This window comes from Solenopsis invicta, chromosome 10, assembly GCF_016802725.1.
Source record: "Solenopsis invicta isolate M01_SB chromosome 10, UNIL_Sinv_3.0, whole genome shotgun sequence".
In the NCBI taxonomy this organism is placed as follows: domain Eukaryota; kingdom Metazoa; phylum Arthropoda; class Insecta; order Hymenoptera; family Formicidae; genus Solenopsis; species Solenopsis invicta.
This window is the reverse complement of record NC_052673.1, coordinates 19,415,660-19,433,196: the sequence shown is the minus strand read 5'-3', so window position 1 is coordinate 19,433,196 and position 17,537 is coordinate 19,415,660. Positions and strand designations below refer to the sequence as shown.

General features: G+C 40.0%; 5 protein-coding genes and 1 long non-coding RNA gene across 11 annotated transcripts; 3 read left to right on the top strand and 3 right to left on the bottom strand.

Annotated features, from left to right (window-relative positions):
* The first annotated feature begins 243 nt into the window (after window positions 1-243).
* Window positions 244-3,450, top strand: LOC120356754 (dnaJ homolog subfamily C member 21-like). The gene is made up of 2 exons (XM_011162687.3): window positions 244-522; window positions 954-3,450. The coding sequence occupies exon 2, from the start codon at window positions 1,018-1,020 to the stop codon at window positions 3,043-3,045; it is 2,028 nt and encodes a 675-aa protein (XP_011160989.2). The 5' UTR covers window positions 244-522; window positions 954-1,017; the 3' UTR covers window positions 3,046-3,450.
* On the top strand, window positions 251-5,348 carry LOC105196651 (methyltransferase-like 26). The gene is made up of 3 exons (XM_011162685.3): window positions 251-384; window positions 3,620-3,700; window positions 3,982-5,348. Exons 2-3 carry the CDS (start codon window positions 3,669-3,671, stop codon window positions 4,622-4,624), a joined length of 675 nt encoding a protein of 224 aa, XP_011160987.1. The 5' UTR covers window positions 251-384; window positions 3,620-3,668; the 3' UTR covers window positions 4,625-5,348.
* On the bottom strand, window positions 5,207-9,241 carry LOC105196296 (ATPase WRNIP1). 3 transcript variants are annotated; one of them, XM_039454232.1, is made up of 6 exons: window positions 9,222-9,241; window positions 7,382-7,808; window positions 7,005-7,193; window positions 6,021-6,903; window positions 5,535-5,756; window positions 5,269-5,469 (listed from the first exon to the last, which is right to left on the bottom strand). In XM_039454232.1, exons 2-6 carry the CDS (start codon window positions 7,718-7,720, stop codon window positions 5,360-5,362), a joined length of 1,743 nt encoding a protein of 580 aa, XP_039310166.1. In that variant the 5' UTR covers window positions 7,721-7,808; window positions 9,222-9,241; the 3' UTR covers window positions 5,269-5,359. The 3 variants fall into 3 exon arrangements, with proteins under 3 accessions (XP_039310167.1, XP_025987509.1, XP_039310166.1); XM_039454233.1 differs by lacking the exon at window positions 9,222-9,241 and having other exon boundaries at window positions 5,207-5,469; window positions 7,382-7,765; XM_026131724.2 differs by lacking the exon at window positions 9,222-9,241 and having other exon boundaries at window positions 5,207-5,457; window positions 7,382-7,765.
* On the top strand, window positions 8,969-14,468 carry LOC105196657 (protein O-mannosyltransferase 1). 3 transcript variants are annotated; one of them, XM_011162700.3, is made up of 7 exons: window positions 8,969-9,190; window positions 10,152-10,348; window positions 10,982-11,283; window positions 11,660-11,834; window positions 11,910-13,005; window positions 13,264-13,565; window positions 13,655-13,897. In XM_011162700.3, exons 1-7 carry the CDS (start codon window positions 9,077-9,079, stop codon window positions 13,842-13,844), a joined length of 2,376 nt encoding a protein of 791 aa, XP_011161002.1. In that variant the 5' UTR covers window positions 8,969-9,076; the 3' UTR covers window positions 13,845-13,897. The 3 variants fall into 3 exon arrangements, with proteins under 3 accessions (XP_011161002.1, XP_039310164.1, XP_039310165.1); XM_039454230.1 differs by having other exon boundaries at window positions 11,660-13,005; window positions 13,655-14,468; XM_039454231.1 differs by lacking the exon at window positions 8,969-9,190 and adding an exon at window positions 9,213-9,405 and having other exon boundaries at window positions 11,660-13,005.
* On the bottom strand, window positions 11,289-12,286 carry LOC113003218. Its single transcript, XR_003268330.2, has 3 exons — window positions 12,089-12,286; window positions 11,853-11,994; window positions 11,289-11,398 (listed from the first exon to the last, which is right to left on the bottom strand). It is a non-coding gene; the product is annotated as an uncharacterized LOC113003218 (long non-coding RNA).
* Window positions 14,337-17,524, bottom strand: LOC105196656 (BTB/POZ domain-containing protein 1). Of its 2 annotated transcripts, none has more exons than XR_005575670.1 (5): window positions 17,006-17,524; window positions 15,881-16,855; window positions 15,473-15,805; window positions 15,164-15,315; window positions 14,337-14,910 (listed from the first exon to the last, which is right to left on the bottom strand). XR_005575670.1 is itself a non-coding variant. In XM_039454234.1 (5 exons), the coding sequence occupies exons 2-5, from the start codon at window positions 16,787-16,789 to the stop codon at window positions 14,746-14,748; spliced, it is 1,584 nt and encodes a 527-aa protein (XP_039310168.1). In that variant the 5' UTR covers window positions 16,790-16,855; window positions 17,006-17,519; the 3' UTR covers window positions 14,337-14,745. The 2 variants fall into 2 exon arrangements, 1 of the variants encoding a protein (XP_039310168.1); XM_039454234.1 differs by having other exon boundaries at window positions 15,164-15,340; window positions 17,006-17,519.
* Between the last annotated feature and the right edge of the window lie 13 nt (window positions 17,525-17,537).

Sequence of the window (17,537 nt, the reverse complement as noted above, 5' to 3'; positions counted from 1 at the left end):
CAAAAGAACTTGCTTATAATTGAACGGATGAAATCGTACGCGATCTCATCCTACCCTAACCTTCGGTAATTGCAATTTTCAATATTTTACGTTGATTACGCGTCGTCAGTGGTCGTCAGCTGTGCGCAGCGCACGCAGCGCACGCAGCGCACGCAGCGTCGTCAGCAACAATAAGATCGATAAGCTCTAAAAAGTCGGTAGCGAGACTAGCGAGCGAGTCCATCAGAGTCTCCACACAACGAGTGGCCACTGGCAACAGTGGCAACTGGCAGTAGCGGCACTATTTGGCACTGTTGGCGATTAGCACCATTAGCACCGATCAGCACTGGCAATTGGCAAACACTGGCAATTTGGCAAACGCACGCGGCTCGAGCGCGGACACAGGCACGCTCTTCTTTTACCTTTCCAAGCATTTCGCAAGTGTCCAAAGTGTCGTCCATGACCAACGATCATTTATTGGAATGTATGATTAAAAACGCCGTGATCGAGAATCGAGATTGGCATCTTGTATACGCAAATAGGGTAATAAGACGGAAAACATTCTGTCTCGGCTTGAAATGATTTACGATATCGTTACACCTGTTATTTCTTCTCTCGATTCAAATATTATGCCAAGTTGAATCGCGTCACTCGGTTAGGTTAGGTTTTAAGAGATTTATATTTCAAAGATATAGGTTATGAGAAAACACAATCAATTGGACAAGGCTCTCGATAAAGGGACACGCTATCGAGAAATTCGAGAGACGCGATCGATTCAGTTATTTGCAGTTGTAGTAGTACTAATTTGTTATTTTCATCAAGTGGATCTCGTTTCATCTTTTTTTTTTCTTTTACAATAAGTAATATATAACTTACAATGAAGCGAATGAGCTCGTGAATCATTTCAAACCAAACTGAATATTAGACTTGGAAGCTGTTATCATTTCATAATTTAATAATTGAAATTCTTTTAGCGTACGGTTTGTGGTTTAAGTAAGGAAATTGTGTCTCGAGCGGGGTTGTGTGTAATCGCGTAGAATGAAGTGTCATTACCAAGTATTGGGAGTCGAAAGAGATGCTTCGGACGATGACATAAAAAAGGCATATAGGAAGCTAGCGTTGAAATGGCATCCAGATAAGAATCTCGATAATCCGGATGAGGCAAAGGAACAGTTTCAACTTGTTCAGCAAGCGTGGGAGATCCTGAGCGACGCTCACGAGCGCGCTTGGTATGACAATCATCGAGAAGCTATTCTGAAAGGTGGTATCGGGGAGGATTACAAGGACGACTCGATAAATCTCTTCCCGTACTTCTCTCTCTCGTGCTTCAAGGGTTACGGGGATGACGAGAAGGGTTTTTACACCGTCTACAGAAACGTTTTCGAACGAGTGGCGGCGGAGGACGCCGAGTTCGCCAAAAGTGGCGAGTCTGACGAGGAGATACCCGGCTTCGGCGACTCTCAGAGCTCCTACGAAGACGCGGTGGGCAACTTCTATGCCTATTGGCAGAGTTATACCACCAAGAGATCCTACGCTTGGCTGGATTTGTACGACATACGCGAAATACGGAACCGACGCGTTCTCAGGCTCGCGGAAAAGGAAAACAAGAAAGTGCGCGACAAGGCGAGACGCGAGAGAAACGAGCAGGTGCGGAATTTGGTTGCCTTTGTTCGCAAACGGGACAAGCGGGTGCAGGCGTACGCGGCGAAACTGGCTGAACGCGCTCGTGAGAATTTTCGTAAGGCAGAGGAGCGGAGAAAAACGCATCTGCTGGAAAGGCAGAAACTCTTGCGGGATCAGACCGAATCCGAATGGTCCAAGTTCTCGAATATGGAGGCAGAACTGAGAAACATCGAGGCGAATCTAACGGCGGAGTTTGGGACAGATGACAGAAAGGTAACAACAAAAAACAGCAATCCAGAAGCGTTTTATTGCTTCGCTTGCGATAAGATTTTTCAGACGCACAAGGCTTTTACGAATCACGAGAATTCAAAGAAGCACAAGGAGAACATGAGCGTGCTCAAGCGTGTCACGTATAAAGACGACGACGACGACGACGACGAGGATGAGGATGAGGATGAGGACGACGACAACGACAACGACAACGACAACGACAACGACAACGACAACGATCATCACAGTAGTTGTCAAGAGAGCGATTCGAGCACAGAAAAAGAATCAATTTCACTGAGTGAAGCCAAGTTGGCAACAAGTTCACAGATGCCCGACTTCTTGTTGAACCCTCCTCAAAACGATTCGAGACGAAACGACGACAACGACGAGGATAACGATGACGCCTCTCTCGCCGAACTCGTGTCGGATGAGGAAAATCCAGAATGTCCTCGACCGACGAACGAAGAAAGGAAGATGGATAGTTACGGCGGAGATGTCCCACTAGCCGCGGCGGAACCACTGATGGGCGAAAGTATTTCGTTTTCATCTAAAATGGAAGATGAAGATGACGACATAACTTCCGAGGACGAACTATTATCCGATCAGGAAGAAAACGTTGCCGCATTGTCGAATCGTCAGAAGAAAAAAAAAAGGAGGAAGCGTAACGTTCAAAATCCTATGCTTGAATCCTATGCTAGCGATGACGACACGGAGAGTATTAACGAGGAAATATGGCTATCGAAGAAACAACGCAAAAAATTACAACAAAAAAAGATGGAGATAAATAAGCAATTGCGAAACAAGGAAGAGACGTATACGACTAAAGAAGAGGAACGAGAAGCAGAGAGTGAAAGTAAAGTGATGGAAGAAGCAGCGAGTGTCATTGATAACGACCTACTAAAAGCGGATAAAGCAAAGAAAAGTTCGAGGAGAGAAGAACGAGACGGCAAGAACAAAAGTAAAAAGGATTCGGTCGTAGATATCGATGATTTGGCTCATCGTTGTGTCTCTTGCTCATCCGAGTTTCCTAGCAAAAATAAATTGTTTGAACATTTAAAGAAAACCGGACACTCTGTATATATAGCGGAATTAACGAAAAATAAAAGGAGTCAAGAGAAAAAGAAGAATACAATGGCCAAAGGAAGAGGCAATTTGGATAAAAAGAAATGTTGAATCCGAATGTTATGAAACACATACGTGTTACTTCTTGTAATTAATTCTTGTATTTGAACAGCAATATAATTTGTTACGGTTGGCAGGAAAGATTTTTTATATATCGCACGCATTTCTCCAGAATGCGCGGATTCTGTAAAAATTGTCTTTTTGTACATATATCTTGTACAAAGTATTATTAAAATTAAAAATATTTTAATTTAGACACGAATCGAATAAAATTTCTTTGTACAATTACCTACTTGTATCGATTTAGAAATGAAGCAATCGAGTGTAAATGCAGTGTTTTGACAAAGCACAAGGGTGAAAAATTACAGTACTTGTCCTACTACTCCTATTAAATGTACACATAACTAATTGTATTATAAATGATTACACATCAATAAATACTACTTATTAATACTACTTTTATTTTCTATCAATGCTTATCAATGCTGTTTTTATTATTTTCATTCTCCTACATTTCAAACTTGTTAAGAAATTAAGATATTAATTTGTTTCTTAAATATTGGACAAAGCAAAATATTTTATACAATTTTATACAATAGTACAAGATATTATTTGCATTTTTCAGGGCATGCGATATCTGTTGCTATAAATATCACGACTAGCATAGCATAGAAATGAATATTATTCATTACGCTGCTAATCACAGGTGAGCACACAGGCACATTTATTATAAAATTGGCAAGCATACACACCTTACTTGAGCTTTTACGTTCAATTTCAAAGTGGCACAAGTCAATCTTTGTGTGAAATGAAATGAGATTAAAATCGATGTATAAAACAACAGATACAATTAACGTAATGTATTTTGCAAAAATGTATCTCTGCACGTGCCACTTTGCAATATGTAACAGCAATTAATATTACGTAATATGATACACGCGTCTACAAGTATACAAACTTTCTATAGGAAACTGAAATTTCTTCAAGGTCGCACACTATGGCTGCCAAGAAGCTCGTTTATCCTGCGGCAGACCGCAATAAGGATCCGATATTATCAGTTTTAAAACGGTACATCCAACGCGGCACCAATCAGACACTCCTGGAGATATCTTCCGGCTCGGGACAACACGTGGCACATTTCGCGCCGCATTTTCCACACGTTACGTTTTATCCTTCGGAATACGAGCCGCGACTTCTGGACAGCATCGCCGCGTATGCGAATGGATACTCTAATATAAAAAGCCCCATAAGAATTGACATCACGACGGATTTCCAACTGTGGGGTAACGGCATTTTCAAGCCGAATAGTTTAGAATATATATACAATGCGAACATGATACATATTTCGCCATACCTGTGCACCATCGGTTTATTTAGCAACGCGGGTCAGTTGTTGAAACCGAATGGACTGTTAATTACATACGGACCGTACGCTTTTGATGGTCAAATCACTCCGCAGAGTAACGTAATTTTCAACGAGTCCTTGAAATCACAGGATCCAACTTGGGGTTTGCGAGATGTAACGGATTTGAAAAAGTTAGCTGAAGAGAACAATATTAAATTAATAGAAATTATAGATATGCCCGCTAATAATAAAACGCTAATTTGGAAAAAAATTACTCGCTCATAAGGAATTGAAACGGATGAGGTCACAGAGGTTTGTCACGATTGACGCGATTGAACGAAAAAATTTGCAAAACATAAATTTGTGTCTAATTTTATTATACCGAATTAAGGTATCACTTGTTTAGTTTCGCGAGCGATCATTAAAAATACTTTTTTAATATTTGTACAGTATTATATACATCCTGTACATTTGTGCACATGTATACTGTTATTAAAAATATTTTATATATATATATATATATATATATATATACATACATACATACATACATACATACATACATACATACATACATACATACATACATACACACATACATACATACACACACGCGCGCGCGCGCGCGTGTATTTATGTATTGGAACTACATAAACATTGTACAAAGAAATTAATTATAACAGGATGATATACAAATATACCATCGTTACTTTTGAAAAAGGGATGGATACAAGTATACAAGTATACCACCATCGTCATTTTTGGAATTACAACTACATTGCTGCAACTTCCACGTTATATAAAATGTGATACCGAAACTTATTCCGAGTAGATAAAGACACGTACGCGTATGCTACATCTCAATCATTTGCGTTTACGATTAAAATTTTAATTCCTGAGAGATCTGAGATTTTGGTACAAAACTTGTATAAAATACAATAAAAATGTGTTTTTGTTATATAAAAAAATAATACATCATAAGTCATAATAAACATAAATCTAAATTAAACCATAGCATTTCTACATATCATTCTCATCGTTTCTAAAAAAATTTAAATTCTCCAATCCTTCCGGCAGATAGCCTAATCCAGATTCATCCTTGTGCATCATATTGTATCCTTTACCATACCCTGAAATCAAATAATAATTTGATTTACGGAAAGGGCAAATTAAAATAAAGGATAAAATAATTTACCCAAATCTTTCATAAGTCTCGTGGGGGCATTCCTCAAGTGCAGGGGTACTCCTGGTTGCGGACCCTTGTACTCGGCTACTACTTTTTGCGCAGCTCTAAGTGCATCTTCCATTAGTCTGGATTTCGGTGCTCTCGCTAAATATGTCGTACATTGTGCCAAAAGAATATCACATTCCGGCATCCCAATCATTTTGCAGCCATGCATCGTGTGTACTGCTATTCCTATGTATCGTTTACATCAAATATATATTTGTCAGACTTGTAAAGTCTATTTTATTCGTCGTATTATAACAAATATCAATCGTATTATAAATATCAAAGATCGTTCCACAATTAAATCTATTATATGTACAATTAGTATATACATACATACATATACATATATATATATATATATATATATATATATATATATATATACATATACATATACATATATAGGTATAGTGTATGAGTTTGGAAATGATGAATAAACAAATTGCTAACCAAGAGCTTTTGGATCAGCTAAACCAATATCTTCGCTAGCCATCCTCACTAATCTTCGCGCGATGTAAACCGGGTCCTCGCCGCCGGAAATCATTCTCGTTAACCAGTAAAGCGAAGCGTTCTCGTCGCTGGCTCTGACAGACTTGTGTAACGCAGAAATCATATCGTAATGATTATCACCCTTCTTGTCATATAGCATGTGCGTTTTCTTCAGACTCTCTTGGACGTCGTTGAGCGTTATTACGGTCGGACCAATATCGAAGGATTCCGCCTCCTCCGCCTCCTTGTTCGGTGCTTTACATCGTACTGCCATTTCTAGTCCTCCCAACGCTATGCGAGCATCACCATCGCAAGTTCCAGCCAACCATTCTATCGTCGGTTCATCTATAATAAACTTTGTATCGCAGGACGACGCGGAATCCATATCGACTCCGACCTGCTCCAACGCGTTTTCTTCGCTAGTATCTCGTAAAGTGCTTTCATTTTTATCCAACGCGTGTATTATACCTTTTAGCGAAATTACTGCGCGTTTTAAAATCGATAGCAAATTGGCGATCGACAATTTGTGTAAAACGATCACTCTGCATCGACTCAGTAATGCGGAATTTAAGCTAAACGAAGGATTTTCTGTTGTAGCCCCGATGAGAGTAATAGTTCCAGATTCAACGTGCGGTAGGAATACGTCCTGCTGCGTCTTGTTGAACCTATGTATCTCGTCCATAAACACTATCGTACGCTGTCCATACTTGGCATGATTACTGGCAATACCAATGACTTCCTTTACCTCCTGGACGCCAGCCATCGCAGCGGACAATTTAACATATCGTAACTTACGGCTCGCGTCATTCTTGCACATGTGCGCTATAACATTGGCCAAAGACGTCTGCAAAAAGAAATGGATGAAACGCCACACATTGTACGTCTCAACATACGTTTACTAAAAAAAAAAAAAAAATTCAAAGAATACTAGTAAGGCAACAATACTTTGCCACATCCAGGCGGACCCCAGAGAATCATGTTGGGTATTTCACCTTTTTGCAAAAGTTCAGAGAGCATAGTGCCGGATCCAAGAATGTGCTTCTGGCCTACAAAGTTTAGTAGCGACGTTGGTCTCATTTGTTCCGCGAGAGGTACACACTCGTTCCTCCGTAACTTTTTGCATTCATTTTCCATCTATAAGTAAAAAAGTCATACTTTTAACATTTTCTTACAAGAGTAACTATGCGATGCAATAAAATTTGTGTATAAATACTAAATACGTGTGGTATAAAACAGTGCTACAGCTTTTGCAATCTATGTTGTAATATTTATAATATATTTTTATATAATAGATTACATAAAATATAAAAACAAAAAGTTACACTTTTCTGTGGCACATGGTTCTCTTTAATATCTCGTTCAGTCATAGAACTTTGGGTAGAGAACTGCAGGTCCAAAGAACTACCCTTTCTCTTAATAGGCGCTTGATTAGCTTTTTTCACATTTGCTGGCTTTAATTTGCTTCTTTTGCTCATGGAACTGGAGTCCTTAAGCAACGTTGCATCTTCCACGCTCATAGATTCATTCAGGAATAAACACTTGCTGGCGTGAGACTCGATGATGGTGGAAGCAAATTGCTCAGCACATATCGGACACAATACTTTGTCAGTGTCCATGTTTATAATAAATAATAAAGTTCTGTGATTATTTCTTCTGTTCATTCAAAAGTTATTCGTCAATGAAAGGGTGATGAAACAACAAAGAGAATGAACGAGCGTGCGAGTCTCTCTTGGCAGAAACGTTTGGCAGCTGAAAAGTAATTAAGACAAAAATAATTAATAACAAATGGATAAGAGGAGCGGCGTAAGAGAGCGACGTATATATCCATCATTAATTTTTCTTAATTTTTACAGCAGTCGATTGCAATCGCCCGTTATTTCCAGAATAAATTGTGAGAATCCTCTTACGTAACATATCCTGTATTATTTTAAGAAAGACGAAAATATTTTTGGAAATGATTGCCGTGCTGTCATTTTCTTTCGCGTGTCATCGTTATCGTTCCGTTCCAAAAGCGTCAAGTGTCAAAAGAGAACACGAGGCTGGACTGGCTGGAGGCAGAGCCGCAGAGGCAGAGAAGGACGCACAGGATGTGTGTGAGTGTGAGAGAGAGAGAGAGAGAGAGAGAGAGAGAGAGAGAGAGAAGTCAGAGAGACGTGCTTGCCAGTTCGCCTTCACACAATCACAACAAGCCACAAGAATGAATTTCGATAGTGGATAGCGTATGGATATACGGGATCCACGTGACACACCGAACGCACCAAACGCGATGCACACCTACCGATCGCAACCGGATCACAGCGGGGGACGGGACGAGATCCCCATCCCGTCCCCGAAGACGGTACATGTACCGTTATATCAAACTCGTACTAACCTAAGCAACGGGAACGCGAGAGCGACTATCGCTATATCCCGTCCTGGCGTCCATCCCGTCTGCCGAGAATACCGAGTATCGAGTGCTGTGTGCAGCGTGTGCGGCGCGCGACGAGGCGACGACGAGTCACCGCCAGTCACCGCAACGAGCGGTGATTCCTGCCGAAGACTATCTGAGACTATCTCGGCGCGAGCCGGCGAGCGCAAGCGTTCGACTCGTGTGTGGTCAGTGGATGGATGCAGCTGCGGCCATGCGGCTGCCGACGCGAGCGAGGGCGAGGTTTGAATCAGTTTGAATTGATTTGAATGATATCGTCTCGTCTCGGACGGGAGAACCGCAAGGATCTTCTCTAAAAGAGGAACGGGAGGGGGAGGAGTAAGTAGGATTGTTGTTACCGGCATCGACTGATTACGATCAACGAGAAAGGAGGATCATCGTAGGTAGAGAGTGGTAGAGAGCTCATCGAGCGAGTCAGCCGGATCTCTGTGGATCTCTGTCGCCAGCCGTGAAGGAGAGCTGGCTAGAGAGGGAGAGAGATCTCCCCTTCCCCTTTTGTTTTTTAACAGCCCGCCGATTCTCGCACACGCTATTTCCGGTTTAAAATTTTCTTAAAATTTTCTCGCTCACACATCGACACATCTGCGAGATGGAAGTCCGGCGCAGACGAGCGAGACTACAAGACGTCGGTAAGCGCGACGCCGACGCTGTCGATGCTGACGCGACGATAGATCAACCGGGAACGCTTTCCAGAACGGACGAGGTGAGCCGCGACCTTTAAATCCGATTCACACCTTTCTCAACGAGTGATCCGCGGTGATCCACAGTGATCCACGGTGATCCACGGTGATCCCCGCGGGAATACGTGCGAAAGACGTCAGGTGTCAGAGTTGGTCAGAGTACTTTTGTGTAGCACAGATGCCATTTTCATACATTGAACAGTGCGATACGAATTTTTTAATTCGACGCGAGAAACAAGTACATTATTATAATACTCGTTATATATTATTAGATGATGTATATAATAATACACCATTGTACGTATATTATTGTCCTTGTATTGTAGGATATATATACATACAATTCTGCTACCACCTCGTTTTTAATTAATTAATTAATTAAATCCTAAAGATTCTAAATTTATAAAATCTTTTAATGTCACGTTATCAATAATGTTTCAGTTATATTCAATTCAAAGAATATCTCAGTCATTTTGACTTTAAATGCACCGCTGTGAAAAAAATCTCAATTACATGTTTTCGTATCTTTAATCTTCTATATGAAAGAAGGATTTAACATAGAAACTTAATTTCCTACTTTATTTTTGTAAAGAAAAAAATTGAAACTTTAAAACTTATCCAAACAGGTATAAAATTGAAAGAGTCGATGATAATGTATACATATAATACTTATATTGTATTAAAAACCTATCAGTCTTTATATTTTAGATTAGAATTAAATTATATTAGAATTAAAAGTTGAAATTGAAATGTATGTATAAATTTAAATTGTTTTTTTCATTACATCTAAATGTATAATAGATTAATTAATAGGTCAATCATATTTCTGTCAAAAGTTATGTCTCTTATAGATAATATCTTGCCATATTATTTCGATTGCTAGTCTAATTTCTTCTAAAATCAATTCTCTCTCTCTCTCTCTCTCTCTCTCTCTCTCGTGTCGTATCGTATTGATTATTGTACTAACTTTTTTAATTGTTACAGACAGATCCAAATACTTCGATAGAAAATAACAAAGTAAATCCATGCTGTTCCATCGAGGAATCAAAGCAATTTCTTTCGAACAATGCGGTTCGCGCTCGAATTAAGATCAGCCTAGAAATTGATCTGATAGCAGCGATTTTACTAATTACAGGCATTTGCACTCGCCTTTATCGCCTCGAGGAACCGCGCAGTATAGTGTAAGTACAGTATTCACTTCTGGCAGATAGTATGTACAATGCTAATGTAAGAGAATTCGCATTGTATAATGGATATATGACATTATGTTGCTACAATGTTTACGAATATTACAGTGTTCCTTGAATATTTTGTCTAATTTTTGCAAAATATAAGATATTTATATAAGATGATAATTGTTCTTAACAACCGTTTAATAAGCACCAACAACCGTTAATTTCCGTTAATTTCAATCGATCGATCGATCAATCAAGTGTCAATCACGATTGGTTATTTCTGATCAATTTTACTTAACGATGCGATTGGTGATGTCAATTTTAGTAGAAAAATCATCAGATTAAATTAATGGCATTAATAAAATTGGCCTTAATATAGATACGTTATATAATTTGAAAATGTTGAGTCGAATGCCTTTCGCTTTTAGAACTTTTAATCGGTTTTAAAGTATCATGCAAAATGAATTACATAAAACTATGAGGAAAGCTTTGAAAAGATTCTGATGAGAAATTGAAAAGTTAGTTCAGTGCTTACAATATATTTATGTACATTTATCTATTCTTCTGTTATTGAAAATGCAATTGTAGCGTTTGTAATTAACTTGTCTTTCTATCTTTCTTCGACACACACACACACAGCTTTGATGAACTGCATTACGGCAAGTACGTCGGATTGTACATGAAGAGGACGTTCTTCTTCGATTCCCATCCACCTTTAGGAAAACAATTGGTCTCTGCAGCGGCGTACTTGGCAGGATTCGACGGGCAATTCAAGTTTGACAGGATCGGAAGTCCTTACAGCGACGCGATTCCGTTGTATGCGTTGCGCCTGGTACCAGCGATATGCGGCAGTTTACTAATCCCCACGGGATATTATCTTGTTTTGGAGCTGAGTTTGAAGCAGTGGGCTGCAGCGATTGCCGGAATTCTACTCTTACTTGGTAGTCTTCCCTCTCGAATTAGAACATTCATGCGCATTTTGCGAAAGATTACGCGACTGCGCTATGCCGTTTACGCGCGTACCTCTCATGTTTGATCTTCACTCGTATATTTGGACTAAAAAAGTTTTGATTAAAAACACTAGCGTGTTTAAAACTTTAATTTTATGCTTGAATTAAAAACAATGTGTAGCGCACGCGAGATTCTACAATCCACATGTGTAACTTGATGATTTTTGTCCCAAGTTTTAAGTAATGAGTTGTATATGTGAAGTAAAATCAAAGTAGAATAAAAGTGTGTATGCGCGCGCGTGCACGCACACACACACACACACACGCGCGCGCGCGCACGCATATACATACTTGTTAATAATTTTAGATAATGCATTGTTGACACAGTCGAGATTTATACTAATGGAAAGTATCTTGATGCATTTCTCGTTGCTCGGCTTATTGTGCATTGTAAAATTTCGAAAAGTTATGGATCGACCGACATCCGCATCTTGGTGGATATGGCTGACGTTAGGCATCGTGAATTTAACGTGTGCACTATGGTATAAAATAATTCTTACAATCTTTTTCTTTATTTTCCTCTTATTTTCGATTATGATTAAGGCATTTCTTTACAGCGTCAAGTACGTTGGATTTTATTCAATGATTCTCGCGTTCTTCTTGATCGCTCACGATTACTGGTCCCTGCTCTCAAGAAAGACCCTGTCGAACACGATTTTATGGATTCATCTTTTATTAAGATTCGTTGTACTGATCACTGTTATTGCCGCGGTATATCTGAGTATATTCTACGTACATCTGGCGATACTCTCGAAGGCGGGACCGCACGACTCGGTAATGACGAGCGCGTTTCAAGCGAGTCTGGAAGGAGGACTCGCCAGTATCACGAAAGGACAACCTCTGGAAGTGACGCATGGTTCGCAGATCACTCTGCGACATACGTACGGCAGAGCCTGCTGGCTGCACAGTCATAATCAAGTGTATCCGTTGCGATATCCCGACGGTCGTGGCAGCTCTCATCAGCAGCAGGTCACTTGTTATTCGTTCAAAGACGTTAACAATTGGTGGATCGTCAAGAAGCCAGACAAGAACGATTTGGTAGTGACGAAACCCAGCGAGCCCATCCGCCACGGTGATGTGATTCAATTGGTACACGGAATCACGAGTAGAGCGTTGAATTCACACGATGTTGCAGCGCCAATGACACCGCAGAGCCAGGAAGTATCGTGTTACATCGACTACAATGTATCTATGCCGGCGCAGAACCTGTGGCGGGTGGAAATTACCAATAGGGATCACTCCGGCGATGTATGGCACGCGATTCAGAGCCAGGTGCGGCTGATACACGTGCACGCGAACGGAGCCGAGTTTGCGTTAAAGTTCAGCGGCAGGCAACTGCCCGACTGGGGTTTCAATCAGCACGAGGTTGTCGCGGACCGATTGATGGACCAGACCAATTCTATTTGGAACGTTGAGGAGCATCGATACACCAAGAGTGAAGACCAGAAGCAACGGGAACGGGAGCTGATCAGCGCGGAGATGATACCGTTGCAAGCGACCACGTTAAGCTTCTGGGAGAAATTCGCAGAGCTGCAAGTCAAGATGTTGTTTGGCGGCCAAGAGGGTCAGAACAGCCACATGTATTCCAGTGGACCTCTCGAATGGCCGTTCATGTCCCGCGGGATCGCATACTGGGTGTCTAACGACAGCAATGTAAGTCGGAAAATTTTACACGCGATCGCTCGATCAATCGATGTCATTAGAGCAAAATAAGATCTTTTAATTACGTTCGACATATTTTTTTTGTTTTATTTATTTATTTTTTACCTTTTTTTTCTTACCTTACTCTATATTTTCCTAGTGAATTTTGGATCATTTTAAACAATTTCGAGATGATTTTCAATTAACTCTTAATAGGGTTATAAATTCTTATATCCCTAATTCTTATGAAAATTTTGCCCATTGTTTCAGGCACAAGTGCATCTTTTGGGGAACATTGTGGTTTGGTACTCCGGTACGATCTCAATGATCATATATGTGACCCTATTGATATTTTATTTAATGAGGAGAAGAAGACAATGTTTCGACATTCCGGAGAAAGAATGGAAAAAGTTTGTCGATAACGCTTATGTACTGTTAGCTGGATACTTGATTCATTTTTTACCTTTCTTATTTGTTGAACGAACTTTGTTCTTGCATCATTATTTACCAGCTTTTATCTTCAAAGTTTTATTAACGGCAGCTACAATTGACCATCTACACTATTTAATTAGGTAATATTTCCCGGTTCATGGTGCAAATTTGAATAAAATTTTGTTTCATAAAATAATTATGAACTATTCGTTTGTATCTTCTATTTCAGCATTTATCGTCCAGCATGGAGCCTTTCATTGTATATCGTTACATTCGGTATCATCGCTTGGGTATTTTTCATTATCTACGTGTTCAAGAAATTCATTGTATTCAGTTATGGGACATCAGTTCTCACTGCCAAGGACGTGATAAAATTAAGATGGAAAGATACGTGGGATTTCATTGTACATAAAACGTAAGAATTCATTAAGTTTAAGAATTACGAAACCTGTTATACAAGATGTAATATTTTTAACTACAACTTTATACATTGAAACACACGACATTTACAAAACAGACGTTACTAGTGTATTTTTACGAAAAAATTTTTATGAAAATGCTATTGCTTATAATGCGCACATGTACACGTGTCGAAATATCTTATTATAATCGAGCAACAAGTGCCACGAAGATGGAATAATAACGTCGCGGTGAGTTCTTTAATAATATTGTGAAAAGTTAAATATAAATTTATATAGACTGATTTTATTTTATGTTTTGTCGTTATTTAATGACGTAATTTGATATTATAAAAACCTTAAATATATTTAGAAAAGAAAATATATACATATATTATAAGCATATATATATTTTATAATTATTAATTTCAAGCGATATTTTATGAAATTTGTTTAATATATAACAGATGTATAATTAAATAAAACAGAGAATTGTACGTGAAAGCTATAAAGTTAAGTTATAAAATTTTTTATTTTTTACAAATAATGTATTTTTTAATAATTGATTTAAAAAAATCAAAATATGAAAGAATTTGTATGTAAAGCATTTGTATGACAATAAAAATAAAAGTATTAATAGTAAAATTTAGATTAGATTCTTTTTGTAAAAGCACATATATTGTACAATAATATCAATACCGATATTATCTGACAGTATAAATTGAAGAAAGCAATTTCTAATCTTTGTAACTAAAATCGATACGAGTATACAAATGATACAATTTTTACCAAATTTCAAAATTTGCAATAAACTGATAAGCTAGAAAAACAAGATAGTATAACATAAGAGTAGAATTCTGTCTTATCAATAAATAAAAAAATATATAAACGTAATTTTATAACTATCACCTGATTCGTTGCGTTAATGATATGTGAAAACTATAGATCGTATAAGACCGTCGCGAACCGCGTGTGCAGTATTACCCACGCCAAAGGAGAAGAACACGGAATCACAGGACATGTTTTGGGCGCAAACTCCTACTGGATACCAACCAGCCTTGTTAAATACCACGCCAACTCGGTAAATCTGTCAATATAACAGAATAACTTATAATACTTAACTTTTATAATACAATCATATAATTAATCAATTAAAAATAATATTTAAAAATGAGAAGCTTTGATGCTTGAAAAAAAAAAAAAATAAATAAAATAGAATATTGCTTTATAAATTTTCACTTGATTTTTACTTGATTTTCACAACGATAACATATAAATAGTTGATTCTACATAATGGAAAAAAAAACATGTTAAAATAAGAATATGTTGTGGTAACAAACCTTATGCTTCTGAATGTAAACTGGTCGATTGAAAGTAATTTCCACAAGAGTACCAAAATTCGCTTTAGTAGTGAAATGTGTATACGTCAACCGCGTACCATCACAATCGAGAAGATGAGCGTACAAAATTTCGGTATAAGATGTATCAGCATCTATAGCGTGAGTGAAATTACTTGCCTATAAATAAAACAAACGACATGTATGTACGTGTGTGTGTATGTATGAGTCAGAGAGAGAGAGAGAGAGAGAGAGAGCGAGAGAGCAGTATATGTATAATTGGACAAATACAGCATGCAATCTCTAGCTTACCGCCGCGATTTGCGTAGGAACCTGTACACCAACCACACAAATATTCTTATCCACGCTGAACGTGACGGAACAATCCAACACGTTTGTATTTAAGCAATCAGTTTGCTGAACTACCGATCTGAGACAATAATACTTTGGTCCCTCGCGTACGACTACTCCTGTGGAAGAGGTCGTGGGCAAGTTACCAGAGTCCTTGTTCACGCTCGCATCCACCAGTATCGGTGACGTGTTCCGTAGAGTACCGCTACTGGACTCTCCATCGTTTAGAAAGCCAGAACGTATAGGGATATTCAAATTACCGTAAGGAGCAAAAATGTGCCTCGAAGTCATCATCTAAAAGAGGAGTCAAATGGTAAAAGAGGTGAGATATATGGAAGAGCGAGAGAGGAAAGAGAAATAGTTACTTACGGGAAGTCCCATACTCGTGGAGTGCCCAAGACTCGCGGAGTGAGTCTTGGCTGATTTCGCTCTGCTATTGGATGTGCTGCAGAAACCTTCGGGCATAGGAGTCTTGTTGCCAGTACACAGGATATTCATTAATATAGCAAAAGCCTCGTCTTTCGTGAGTAGCGGAGACATGCCGGGACCTTCGGCAAATTCTTGCGGTGTCAAGCTCAGAAACCTTATCTTTAAAAGGGCATTTCCAATGACGGATTTGAGAGATTTTCCATTTGTCGGATCGAGAGATTTTCTAGAGCACTCCGACTTTGCCCATCGCTCCACCGCAGTAAATAACTCGATCTCCGAGCTGATTTGCAAGTCGTCTTGCTCTAAGACCTTGAGAAGCGTCCCCAGCTCTACATCTTCCCAGCTAGACTCCTTCAATACTTCGTCCGTCTTGGTGCGTATGATCTGCAGGCATTTGTCCATGAGTACGGGTTCTTCGAAAAGTTTGGCAAACTCATACGCCCTACATGCTTTCTTTGGCGAGAGGTCACACCACAGATACTTGGTGCACTCCTCTACTAAGGATGGTAACATGTACTTCTTGGCGCAATAACATAACTCACAGGCCAATTCAAAAGAACCTAGCTCAACTTTGTCCGTATATATGTATTCCAGCAAAGCCTTGAACGCATCGGGTTGAACGTCTCTTATCGGTATTGGATCGTTCTTCTCAGCCATGCCGCCAAAGAACATGGCTTCGAAGACTGGACTGGACATGGCCAGGAACAACTTGTGACCCTTGAGGGTCTGCTGCTGGGGTTCCTGACCTACGATAAAATTGCAGTCGGACCATTGTCCAGTTTCCAGCAGATGTTGGCCACGCTCCGACAGTTTTTGCTTGCCAGTCTGCCAGTCACAGGGTAGACTCATTTTCGTGGCGCGTTACATGCGCGTACACTCGAGTACCAGTGGCTGGGGAAGACGGGGGGGGGGTGGCTGCAACGCAAACGGAAAGTCAAGATCAGGATGGCGAGTCGAAATCCGTGCAGGCAGACTGACGTGACACACGGTACCGCGGAAATCGCGAAGACCAGAAAAAAACGGCCCACGCGCGCGATGACGTTACGTATGTACATACGTACTCACCTATTTTTGTGGGGTACGCGTGAGCGCTATAAATACAGTGTGCAACATTCGTGGCGCGCGGTACGTAACACTGCTGCACACAGCCAACAAGAGGGAACCAGTCGTAGCGCTGCGTGGCTGTGCGTGGCGCGCTTGGGCCCGATAAAGCCGGGCTATACTCGGCTATACTCGGTTACTTCTCGACGCTTAACGCTCTGCTCTGGCTCTGACCATGACGCTCTGGCCTTGACTAGCGCTAATTGGCACGGCACACGAAGCGCGTAACCTGGCGCAACCTTCTCGCCCTCTTCTCGTCCTCCTCGATCTCGATGGTCGCTGATGGTCGCTGATGCTCGCTGGCTGATGCTCGCTGATACTCGCTGATGCTCACTGATGGTCGCGCGCGTCTGGACCTGGGTCAGTGGTTGATGGTTAGTCTGATATCGCGAAACGCTACGCCATCTTAGACCGAGAGCTGAGAGAGTTTTCCCATCATCGTCGAGTCGTCGCGCTGCCTCCGCGCTGTACCGCCTATATCTACTACTACTCTGCT